The following is a 13198-nucleotide window of genomic DNA, read 5'->3' on the forward strand; positions in this document are numbered from 1 at the left end:
CAATCGATGCAGAAAAAGCTTTTGAAAATATCCAGCATCCCTTCATGATCAGAACACTTAAGAAAATCGGTATAGAAGGGACATTTCTTAAACTGATAAGAGACCATCTACAGCAAACCCACAGCCAATATCATATTGAATGGAGTTAAATTGGAATCATTTCCACTCAGATCAGGAACCAGACAAGGCTGCCCATTGTCTCCATTGCTCTTTAACATTGTAATGGAAGTTTTAGCCACCGCAATTAGGGAAGAAAAGGCTATCAAGGGTATCCATATAGGGTCAGAAGAGATCAAACTTTCACTCTTTGCAGATCATATGATAGTATATCTGGAAAACACCGGGACTCTACTACAAAACTCTTAGACGTGATCAAGGAATACAGCAGCATCTCAGGTTACAAAATCAACATTCATAAATTGGTAGCCTTTATATATACCAACAATAGTCAAGTTGAAAAAACAGTTAAGGACTCTATTCCATTCACAGCAGTGCCAAAGAAGATGAAATATTTGGGAATTTATCTAACAAAGGACATGAAAGATCTCTATAAAGAGAAGTATGAAACTCTAAGAAAAGAAATAGCTGAAAATATTAACAAATGGAAAAACATACCATGCTCATGGCTGGGAAGAATCAACATTGTTAAAATGTCCATACTACCCAAAGCAATATATAATTTCAATGCAATCCCTATTAAAGCTCCACTGTCATACTTTAAAGATCTTGAAAAAACAATACTTCGTTTTATATGGAATCAGAAAAAAACTCAAATAGCCAAGACATTACTCAGAAATAAATACAAAGCAGGAGGAATTACACTACCAGACCTCAGACTATACTACAAATCAATAGTGATCAAAAAAGCATGGTATTGGCACACAAACAGAGAAGTAGATGTCTGGAACAGAATAGAGAACCAAGAGATGAATCCAGCTACTTACCATTATTTAATCTTTAACAAGCCAATTAAAAACATTCAGTGGGGAAAAGATTCCCTATTTAACAAATGGTGCTGGGTGAACTGGCTGGCAACCTGTAGACGACTGAAACTGGACCCACACCTTTCACCATTAACTAAGATAGACTCTCACTGGATTAAAGATTTAAACTTAAGACATGAAACTATAAAAATACTAGAGGAGAGTGCAAGGAAAACCCTTGAGGAAATCGGTCTGGGTGAGTATGTTATGAGGAGGACCCCCTGGGCAATTGAAGCAGCTTCAAAAATACATTACTGGGACTTGATCAAACTAAAAAGTTTCTGCACAGCCAAGAACACAGTAAGTAAAGCAAGCAAACAGCCCTCAGAATGGGAGAAGATATTTGCAGTTTATGTCTCTGACAAAGGTTTAATAACCAGAATCCACAGAGAACTCAAACGCATTAGCAAGAATAGAACAAGGGATCCCATCACAGGCTGGGCAAGGGATTTGAAGAGAAACTTCTCTGAAGAAGACAGGCTCACGGCCTTCAAACATATGAAAAAATGCTCATCATCTTTAATCACCAGAGAAATGCAAATCAAAACTACTTTGAGATATCATCTAATTCCACTGAGACTAGCCTATATCACAAAATCCCAAGACCAGAGATGTTGGCACGGATATGGAGAAAAGGGAACACTTTTGCACTGCTGGTGGGAATGCAAATTAATACATTCATTTTGGAAAGAGATATGGAGAACACTTAGAGATCTAAAAAAAGATCTGCCATTCAATCCTGTAATCAATCTACTGGGCATATACCCAGAAGACCAAAAATCACATCATAACAAAGATACTTGTACCAGAATTTTTATTGCAGCCCAATTCATAATTGCTAAGTCATGGAAAAAGCCCAAGTGCCCATCGATCCATGAATAGATTAATAAATTGTGGTATATGTACACCATGGAATATTATGCAGCCTTAAAGAAAGATGGAGACTTTACCTCTTTCATGTTTACATGGATGGAGCTGGAACATATTCTTCTTAGTAAAGTATCTCAAGAATGGAAGAAAAAGTACCCAATGTACTCAGCCCTACTATGAAACTAATTTAGAGTTTTCACATGAAAGCTATAACCCAGTTACAACCTAAGAATAGAGGGAAGAGGAAAAGGGAGGGGAGGGAGGAGGGAAGTGGGTAAAGGGAAGGGGATTGGTGGGATTACACCAGGGGTGCATCTTACAAGGGTATATGTGAAACTTGATAAATGTGGAATGTAAGTGTCTTGGCACAGTAACTGAGAGAATGCCAGGAAGGCTATGTTAACTAGTGTGATGAAAGTGTGTCATACGGTCTGTGAAGCTAGTGAATGATGCCCCATGATCATATCAATGTACACAGCTATGATTTAATAAAATAAATAAATAAATAAAAATAAAGATGTAGCTGAATTTTTGAACTCAGAAAGAGCAAAATAGTAGCACTAATAAATAAATTCAAATTCTGGTACTTTCTCATGATGAGATCATTCACTCTGATATTCTTTCCCCAAACCTATGTCCCCAAACTAATTATCTGGAAAAAATCAGATAGATCAAAGTGAGGTAGAGTCTACAAAATACCTAGCCAACATTCTTCAAAACTGTCCAGTTGATGAACAAGGAAAGATCGCCCAACTGTTAGATATCAGTGGAGCCTAAGGAGACAGACCAAGTGAAACACAGAATCCTGGACTGGAATCTGGGCTAGAAAGAGAATAGTACTGGAAAAACAGGTGAAATCTGGATAAAGTTTGCAGTTTGGTTAATAAAATTGTACCAATGTTAATTTCTTAGTTTTGAAAATGTACCCTGTTATGTAAGGAGCTACATAACCATGGGGGAAAGACTGGTTGCAGGACATATGAGTATACTCTTACTGTCTTTATGACTTTCCAGTAGATATGAAATTATTCAAAAATAAGAAGTTTATCATTAAAATAATTTTAAATTTCTAAAAAAAATTCCAAACAAAATAATTATAATGGAAGAAATAAAAATAATCATCCAAGGGCTACCTCCTCCAAACAATCAAACAAAAACATACCAGCTCCTCAAGATTTTTATAAGGCAACATTACCAAACATCTCAGGAACTGGTAACTCCAATTCTAATTAAATCATTCTGACAGCATTGAAAAATTCAAAAGGCATTAATATTTTTCCTGTGAATTTTAATAATTCAAAATATATTATCTTTCCCTTTCTAATTTTAATGTGTGCCTTCAATTCTATTTTCTAATAATACTAAATGGTACTTCCAGAAATGGGAAATGATAATAGCATTATAATAATGGTCATCTTCGTCATATTCTTTACTGATAATTCTTCTAATTATTTCCTTTTTGCACTTGATGCTGGCTTTCTTAAGAAGTTAAATATATATCTATTTTGTTAAGAATTATTATCAAGATTGGATTTCAAACCTTATCGGAAATTTTGGCCTCAGTTAAAAACTATCATGTATATTTTCCTTTTTTTTTTTAGCAAGTAATGTTAAAAATTGTATTATAGGTTTTCAGGAAAAACTCTCTATGTTTGGAATAGTGCATTATTCTTTTAATGTACTGTTCCTTCTGTTTGCTGTTATCTAGTGATAGTCATAATAAACTTATCTGTAGTTTTAAAAAAAAATTATTGGTGCTTTGTATGTTTTCATTCATTGTAAACTCTAGGAACACTTTACCCAGGTAAAAAGCAAATGGTTTATATAATCAAACCCTTTTAAATAAAAATGATGAGGAAATTGAGCCTGGAATAGTTAAATTAATTGTACACGTACTTAGTCACACAGTAATATAGCTGGCTAGAACTGAGCCTCAAATCCCTTGGTCCTGTTGCATGACTGTTTATTCTGGATCTTGTCACTTTAGTGGTTAGTATCACAATACATCTTTACTGAAAGAAATAAGCATGTGAAAATCTTTTACCAAGTTGGCCACAGTAGAGTGTGATCCAAACCAGGCCCTAGACCAAGTGGGGAAACCTCCCCTAAAAAAAAAAAAAAAAACATGATAACACTGGTTTGGACAAGTTACTGTCAGTATCTAATGGAGAAAGCTAAGGCTAAAAAGGGGGCTGCTGCTTACAGTTGTGTAGGATGTACACTGCACAGCCATTGGGAGAATGATCCACAGTGTAAATAGCATAGCTTGTGTATTTATCATGAAAACCTTCTGGCACATTAAAGCACCTTGAAGAGGATATCTGTTGTATCTCACACAAAGGCTCTTATGGACTACAGAGGGACAAGACTCAGAAGAACAGAAATGGAGTCGATAGGATAGGGTGGAATCAGTGAAGAAGTGCTTTGATGAGGAAATAACCATGCCTGCACATTGTCATCAAAGCTGAGGCTAGTTCCCAAGAAGGGTCAGAAGAGGTTGATGAGTAAAGGAGAGATGAAGAAGAGTCAACAATATATGCCATCAATTTTCTGAAAAGTTAGCTTGTGAATAGGAGCAAAGAAATGAAATAGTAGGCTCAGCGCCCGTAGTACAGTGGTTACGGTGCCAGCCACATACACTCAGACTGGCAGGTTCGAACCTAACCTGGGCCTGCTAAACAACAATGACAATTACAACAAAATATAGTCAGGCTTTGTGGTAGGCACCTATAGTCCCAGCTGCTTGAGAGGCTGAGGCAAAAGAATCGCTTGAGCCCAGGAGTTTGAGGTTGCTGTGAGCTGTGATGCCACAGCGCTCTACCAAGGGCGACATAGTGAGATTCTGTCTCAAAAAAAAAAGGAGAGAAAGAGAGAGAGGAAGGAAGGAAGGGAAAAAGAAATGAAATAGTAGCTATAGAGTAGCTGCAATCAAGGGAAGGTTTTGGTTTTGATTTTTGAGGATAGAATACAGTAATGCCTAATCATACAATGATAGGAGAGAGGAAGAGGTTAATAATGCAGAAAGAGACAATGGAGGGATTAGAGGTAAAGTCCACACAAATGTAGGAGGGACAAGACAGAGGGAGGCAAGGAAGGGGAGAGAGCAGGCTTGCAGATGCATTGAATGATGAAGGACTTCCTCTTACCCAATATTTCATCTCACTCAGTGAGCCATGAGAACCTTGGCAGATATTTGGTAGATGCACATACCTACCAAGTTATGTCTGTAGGAAGAAGGATGCACAGTCAAGAGAGAAAAAGTGCAAAAGCACAGGGTACCACCCCCTGAGAAAGGAGAAAACTAAAATAAAGTTATGAAGGATCCTCATCCAACATACAATTTTCTTAATGTTTTTTCTTTTTAACTTTCAGGTGGTTTTTGCTCTTACAGACTTTGTGATAGAAAATCTTGGGAAACAGTTTGTAGAGACACCACCTGTGGACCTGGCTACTCTGTATCAAGATATGTCATGCACCATTCCCCTGATATTCATCTTAAGCACAGGCTCAGATCCCATGGGTGCATTCCAGAGGTTCGCCCGGGAGAGTGGGTATTCAGAACGGTAAGGTCAATTGTGCAGTTTTAATAATCCATATGAACATCTCTTTGCAAAATTTTACCTTGTTTTTTTCCTTTGTGTACCATTAATTCTTATATTCAGGTATCCCTTGCTAAATAAATTAAGAAGTGTTAATCTTCAGCTATGTATGTTGTAAAAGGGGGGTCAAAAATTATAAAAGCCAAGCAAATTTTGAGCAAAAGAGAGATTTATTAAAATGTTAAAGGGTAATAATCCAGTGGAATAGTGATTAAAACTCATATGTAACCAAAAAGGGACTGAAGTTTACTTCCTATGCTAAAATGTACCCAAAAAAGAGCTGTTTCTGTTGTTATTAATCTCATATTTCTAAGCAAGCCTCCACTGTGCTGGGTAATAGGGACAAAGGGAAAGTTTAAACTTGCCCATTGATATTATTATAGTTTCTCTTGCTTTAAATATCTCCTCCAGGATAAGCTGATTTGGTTTCTTTTTCACAAAAGTTCATTCTTACTCCTCCTTTCTCCAGTCCTCCTCCCAAGATAAAATCTATGCGGGTAGGAAAGTGCCTGACACCACTGGGTGACAGGAGAGTATAAGGGTCTCCAAGGGGCCATCAGCCACAAAAGGCTCCTACAGGGAATGGCTGCCCTGGCTGGTCCCTGGGTGGGGGATTACAGAGGGATGGTGGGCCCTATCTCTTCATTTGGAGTTCATGTTCTGTATTTATCAGGCTTCCCCAGAGAAAGAGAACTAACAGGATATATCTAACTGTATTCATGTATCTGACAACTCCCAAAATCTGTAGTTGGCAAGCTAGAGACTAAGGAGAGCTGATGTGTACTTCAGTCTGACTCCAAAGTGCCTGAGAGCCAGGAGAGCTGATGGTATAACTTTTAGTCCAAAAATCAGTAGTCTTGAGACACAAGAAGTGTTTCAGTCTGAGACTAAAGGCCAGAAAAGATCAATGTCTCAGTACAACAGTCAGGCAGGAGAGAAGGTCTCTTTTATTCAGCCTTTTTGTTCTATTCGAGTCTTCAGTTGATTAACTAAAGCCCATTCACCTTAGGGAAAGCAATCTGCTTTACTCTGGCTACTAATTAAAATGTTAATCTCATCCAGGAAAGGCCTTGCAGGCACACCCTACCCTGAACATTTGACCAAATATCTGGGCATACCCTTGGCCCGGACAAGCTCACACATAAAATTAACATCAAATGATCCAAGATATTTGCCTTTTTTTCTGAAAGCAAATCTGAAATCCCAACAAAGAACTAATGTACAAAAATTAATAAGAGCTCCTGTGAATCAATTTAGAAAATTAAACAACTCAGTAGGAATAGAGACAAAAAATATGAATAAGGAATTCTCAAAAAAGGGAACCTAAGTGCCTGATAATTGTATGAAAATATGTCATACTTCACTGGTAATTAAGAAACAACAAATTAAAATTAAAACCATGAAATGATGTCATTTCACAACCAGCAAACTGGAAAAATTGTGGCAAAGACATGGAGCTTTGGAAATGTCCATATTGCAAGGAGTAGCAAAAAATTGGCAAAAATTATTTGTCAGTATCCATTAAAGTCAAAGACAATATCCCAATGATTTGCTACTGAATTGCATCCTAGAAAAATGTCAATCATATGTGTACAAGAGGCCATGTTCAAAAACATTTATAGAAACATCGTTTATAATAGTAGAAATATAAATAGCATTGTTTATAATTTCCATAGGGAAACAGTACGTAAATTGTGCTATAGTCATAAAATTCGAATATGATACACTATAGACATGCAAATGAATAAACTAGAGCAATATACAGTATATCAATATGACTGGGTCACACAAACTAATACTGAGCAAAAAAAAATTAAGTTGTAGAAGAACTATGTTATATTAGAGAAATTTGACAAAATGTGTACATTTTTTAACATGCGAACAGTTATATAATGTTTAGGAATTTATATTTTTTAAATAAAAGTATAAATAAAGGTAGGGAATATACAACAAACTCTTAACCATACAACAACAAAAAAACAAAAGAAAAATAATTTTAAAATAGACAAAATAGATTAAAAAAAAAAGGCAATTCTCCAAAGTAGATTAACAAATGGACAATAAGCACATGAAAAGATATTCAATGTTTTTTAGTTATTAGGGAAATTCAAATCAAAACCACAATGAGGTCCCACTTTGCACCTACTAGGATGGCTCTAATTTTTTTTAAATGAAACATAGCAAGAATTGTCAAGGATGTGAAAGAATTGGCACTCTCATACATTGCTGATGGAAAGTGAAACATTGGACCACTAAAGAAAACAGTTTGGCAATTCCTCAAAAAGTTAAAAATGGAATTTCCACATGACTTAGTAATTCTAGTCCCAGAAATATACCCAAGACAATTGAAAACAGGTGTTAAAATGAAAACTTGTACACAAATGCTCTTAGACACATTCATAGTAGTCGGAAAAATGGTGATTTAAATGTCCATCAACTGATAAGTGGATAAACAAAAGATGATATATCCATACAGTGAAATATTATTTGACCATAAAAAGGAATAAGGTACTAATACATGCTACAGCATAAATAAACCTTAGAAACATTATTCTAAGTGAAAAAAGACAGACGCAAAAGGTCACAAACTGTGTAATTCCATTCATATAAAATACTCAGAATAGGCTAATCCATAAAGACAGACAGCAGATTAGTGCTTGCAAAGGGCTCCATGAATAGAGAAAATGGAAAAAAAACTGCTTAATGCATATGATTGTTAATTTTATGTATTAAATTGACCAGTTTAAAGGATGCCCAGATATCTGTTAAAACATTATTTCTGTTGTGTGTCTGTGAAGCTGTTTCCAGAAGAGATAGCATTTGAATCAGTAGACTGAGTGAAAAAAATCATCCTCACCAATATGAGAGGGTACTGTCCAATCTATTGATGGCTCAAAGGACAAATCTGTTCTTTCTGTTTGAATTAGGACACCTGCCCTTGGACATGAGTGTTTCTGGTTCTCAGGCCTTCAGAGTCAAACTGAATTATATCGCCTGATTTCCTGTCCTCCAGTTTACAGACAACAGATTAGGAGATTTCTTGGGGTGCGTGTGTGTGTGTATGTGTATGTGTGTGTGTCCTACTGATTCTGTTTTTCTAAAGAACCCTGGCAATACAATGAGTTTAAGCTTTATTTCTGGGATGATGAAAATGTTCTGGAACTAGACAGTAGTTATGGTTATGCAACATTGTGAATGTACCAGAAGCCACTAACTTGTACACTGTACAATGGTTTAAATGGGGAATGTTATTACTTTGGGGATTTTACCCCAACTTTTTATAAAAAAGAGTAAGACAGTAATGAAGAAGAAAACCAAGATGAGAGGACTTGTTCTACCAGATATCAAGGCTTACTATAAACTTATTATAAAGCTAGTCATTTAGACATTGTGGCACTGGAATAAGGCTAAATAAATAAATGAAAGAAAAAGTATAGAGAATTTCAGAAATAGATCTGAGGATATTGGGACACTATTTATGACGGAGGTGGTACCTCAAAGCCATGGAGAAAAAGCAATCTTTTCAATAAATAGTCCAGAGTCAGTTGCATAGCCATGTGTAAAAACAGAGCCTTAACCTGCTCAGTAGTTCAAGCCACAGACATAAATCAGTTCTTGGTGGACTGTAGCTGTAAACATAGAAAGGGAAACAATAAATAAAAGTAATATGAGCATGGGAAGATTTCTCAAATCAAATGCAAAAAAAAAGCTGAAATATTGATAAACTGGACTTAAGTACCTATAAATGTATAATTTCTGTCCATAAAAAGTAGTATTAAGAGAGTTTTTTAAAGGCAAGTGACAAAGTGGGAGAAAATATTTGTAGCAAATATAACAAACAAAAGGTATATATCAACACAAAGAACTCTAGGAAATCAATAAGAAAGGCAGATGACCCAAAAGAAAAAAGGAGGCCAAGAGACACAAAGGGAAATAGCCAATAAAAAAGAGAAAACAATCTAAAACCTCAATGAGATACCACTATACATCCACCGGGTGTTAGACAAGAAGTAGAGAAATGGAACTCTCACCTACTGCTGGTGGAAGTGTGGAATGTCAATATCATCTTGGAAAATAATTTGATACTATACAAAAGTCAGATATATACATAATCTGCCCAATTGAAGTTCTACTTCCAGGAATGTTCACAACAAAATGGAGTATACAGAAATGTACAGAAATGTTTACTGCAGCATTGAATATTAAGAAATAAACCAAATGTCCATCAAGAGTAGAATAAATATGGCTGGGCACCTGTAGCTCAAACAGCTAAGGTGCCAGCCACATATACCAGAGCTGGAGGGTTCGAATCCAGCCCAAACCTGCCAAACAGCAATGACCACTACAACCAAAAAATGGCCAGGTGTTGTGGCAGGCGCCTGTAGTCCCAGCTACGTGGGAGGCTGAGGCAAGAGAATCACTTAAGTCCAGGAATTGGAGGTTTCTGTGAGCTGTGATGCCATGGCACTCTACCCAGGGTGACAGCTTGAGGCTCTGTCTCAAAGAAAAAAAAAAAAAAAGAGTAGAATAAATAAATAAATAAGGGTATAATCACACAGTGAAATGTTATACAGCAATGAAAATGAATGAACTACAGTAACATGAACAAATCTTTAAAATATGATGTTGATTGATATAGACCAAATAGAAAAGAATATATACTAAAGTAGAGCCTCCATACTTGACCACCTCTCTACACTGTCCACCTCTTTAAGCTAACCTAATTTTCATAAACCAGACATGCACCACATGTGTATATTAGTACAGTAGACCTAGTTCCTTATGTTAACCACCTCTGTATCTATCCCTTGGGTAGTCAACTTACAGAGGTTCTACCATGTATGATTCTATTTATATAAAATTCAAAAACAAAATTTATCTTTGGTATTAGAATTCAAAATTATTGTTGTCTTTGGGAATAAGGAGGACTACTGATAGGTAGGATACTGATAATGTTCTATTTTTTTACCTGGGTGATGGTATACAGTGTGCATGTTCACATTGGGAGAATTCATTAAGCCATTAATCATACACTGCTGATTTATATACTATTTCTGTACATAAGTGCATATGTAGACTTCGATTTTTTTTAATTTATCTATGCTGTTGTTAGAAGTTGGGACAGTTAATATCTGTGAGAAGAAGGAAGAGGAAAGGACTGGGGTGGAGAGGGACACAAGGAAATGCCTCTGGGGTGTCAGCACAGTTCTCCTTTCAACCTGAGGTGATCATTTGTGATCATTGATAGAGCTATATATTTGGTTTTTGCACTTTTCTGTGTATAGTATAGTAAAAATATTTTTAAAAATAAGAAATGCGAAAAAATATTTGAACATTTATGAAACCAACAACTGACAACCACCTAATCTTCAATAAACCAAACAAGAAAGTACACTGGGGGAAAGACTCCATATTCAATAAATGGTGCTAGAACAACGGGATATCCACATGTAAAAGACTGAAACTGGACCTGCATCTTTCTCCACTCACGAAAATTGATTCAAGATGGATAAAGGACTTAAATTTAAGGCATGAAATGATAAAAATCCTCAAAGAAAGCATAGGAAAAACACTGGAAGATATTGGCCTGGGGAAAGACTTCATGAAGAAGACTGCCATGGCAATTGCAACAACAACAAAAATAAACAAATGGGACTTCATTAAACTGAAAAGCTTCTGTACAGCTAAGGAGACAACAACCAAAGCAAATAGACAACTTACAGCATGGAAAGGATATTTGCATATTTTGAATCAGACAAAAGCTTAATAACTAGGATCTATAGAGAACTTAAATTAATCCACATGAAAAAAGCCAACAACCCCATACATCAATGAGGAAGAGAGATGAATAGAACCTTCTCTAAAGAAGACAGACAAATGGCTAGAAACATATGAAAAAATGTTCATCATCCCTAATTATTAAAGAAATGCAAATTTAAACCATCCTGACATGTCATCTAACCCCAGCAAGAATGGCCCACATCACAAAATCTCAAAACTGCAGATGCTGGCGTGGATGTGGAGAGAAGGGAACACTTTTACACTGCTGGTGGGACTGCAAACTAATGCAATCTTTCTGGAAGGAAGTATGGAGAAACCTTAAAGAACTCAACCTAGACCTCCTGTTGGATCCTGCAATTTCATTACTGAGCAACTATCCAGAAGAGAAAAAATCTTTTATTATAAAGACACTTATACTAGACTGTTTATTGCAGCTCAATTTACAATCACCAAAATATGGAAACAGCCTAAATGCTCCTCAACCCAGGAATGGACTGGCAAGCTGTGGTATATGTATACCATGGAATACTATTCAGCCATTAAAAAAGTGAAGCATCACAGGAGTGGAGAAGCATGAATCCTATGTATTCAACTTTGATATGAGGACAATTAATGACACGGTGGGGGATGGGAGAAGAGAAGAGCAGACAGAGAGAGAGGAGGGAGGAGGGTGAGGGAAAGGAAAAGAAAAAGAGAAAAGAAAAGAAAATAGTGACTAATTCTCACATAAATTGGATTTAATTTTGACCAAAGTATGTTATTTGAACAATAATTTTTAGTTCAACTTGTTAATATGTTGTTTAGGATATTGCATCCTCATTTATAAGTGAAATATGTTTGTAATTTCCCTTTATAATAATATATTTTTTCTAATTTTAATATCAAGTATATCCAGATGAAGCAGAATGAATTTGAAGTATTTCTTCTTTTTCTATTGTAGAATGAATTTGAAGTATTTCCTCTTTTTCTATTGTCTGTAAGATTTGGCATGATCTAGTTCTTGAAATTATCTTCTATTTTGATTTATAAATATTAGTTGTCCATTTTTTGAGACTTTGGGAAAATGAAAAAATTTGAAAATTTACCAGAATGAGGATTAGAATATATGTATGTATATTCTAAGCAAGAATCTCCCATATTTATATTTCTTAATATTTGTTCTGCTTAAAAATAGCACAAAACAGTATTTTGTTGTTTTCGTTGTTGCTGTTCAATTCAGAGTGCAGTCAATTTCACTGGGGCAAGGACAAGGACCCATTGCCGAAAAAATGATCAGGGATGCAATGAAATCGGGAAACTGGGTATTTTTACAAAATTGCCATCTTGCTGTTTCTTGGATGTTGGCAATGGAAGAGCTAATTAAAACCTTCACAGACCCAAGTAAGTTGAGCATATTTCATTTGCATAATACCAATTTATGTAGCCTTTTCTTGCCGAATTCATTGCTTACTGTAATTCTTTCTGATAAGCATTATGTTTCCCTAGACAGCTTTGACTAAATTACATGATCAGAATCCGAATAATGGTCTTCAGACTCTAAGTTGAGGGTATGATACACTGGATAATTTCTATTTCATATTGCCTTCTATAGGAGGTCATTTGAATTTAAAATATACTACCCATAGGTGTAGTTAAAAGAAATAGAAAGATAGATCTAAGACAAAGAAAAGAAATTAAATCCTTCCTTATAAAATGAAAAAAGGAACAGAGTTCAGATTACCACAAATTCCCTTAATGTTTTAAGACTTTTTATTCTCTGTAACACACATAACAATTAACCTTTACAGGTACCCCAGAATCACACACACCCCACGGGTGTGCCCAGAATTATTCAAAGTCACTAGCACTGGCTATGATCTCAACACTTTCCCACACAAGAAAGTGTAATGGCTTGCAAAGAAAGAAGTAGAATGGAATCTACTCATTTTTCAATATTGGTATAAAAATAATCAAAGCCTTACTAGA

General features: G+C 35.7%; 1 protein-coding gene across 1 annotated transcript in view; it reads left to right on the top strand.

The window, feature by feature from the left end:
• The window catches only part of DNAH6 (dynein axonemal heavy chain 6), a 381781-nt gene that overhangs the window by 330764 nt on the left and 37819 nt on the right, over positions 1-13198 (top strand). Inside the window, exons 64-65 of the mRNA XM_053587707.1 lie at positions 5226-5416; positions 12453-12613. Coding sequence (XP_053443682.1) covers positions 5226-5416; positions 12453-12613 — 352 coding nt within the window. The remainder of the gene's footprint in view (positions 1-5225; positions 5417-12452; positions 12614-13198) is intronic.

This window comes from Nycticebus coucang, chromosome 4 (genome assembly GCF_027406575.1).
Source record: "Nycticebus coucang isolate mNycCou1 chromosome 4, mNycCou1.pri, whole genome shotgun sequence".
Classification (NCBI taxonomy): Eukaryota; Metazoa; Chordata; class Mammalia; order Primates; family Lorisidae; genus Nycticebus; species Nycticebus coucang.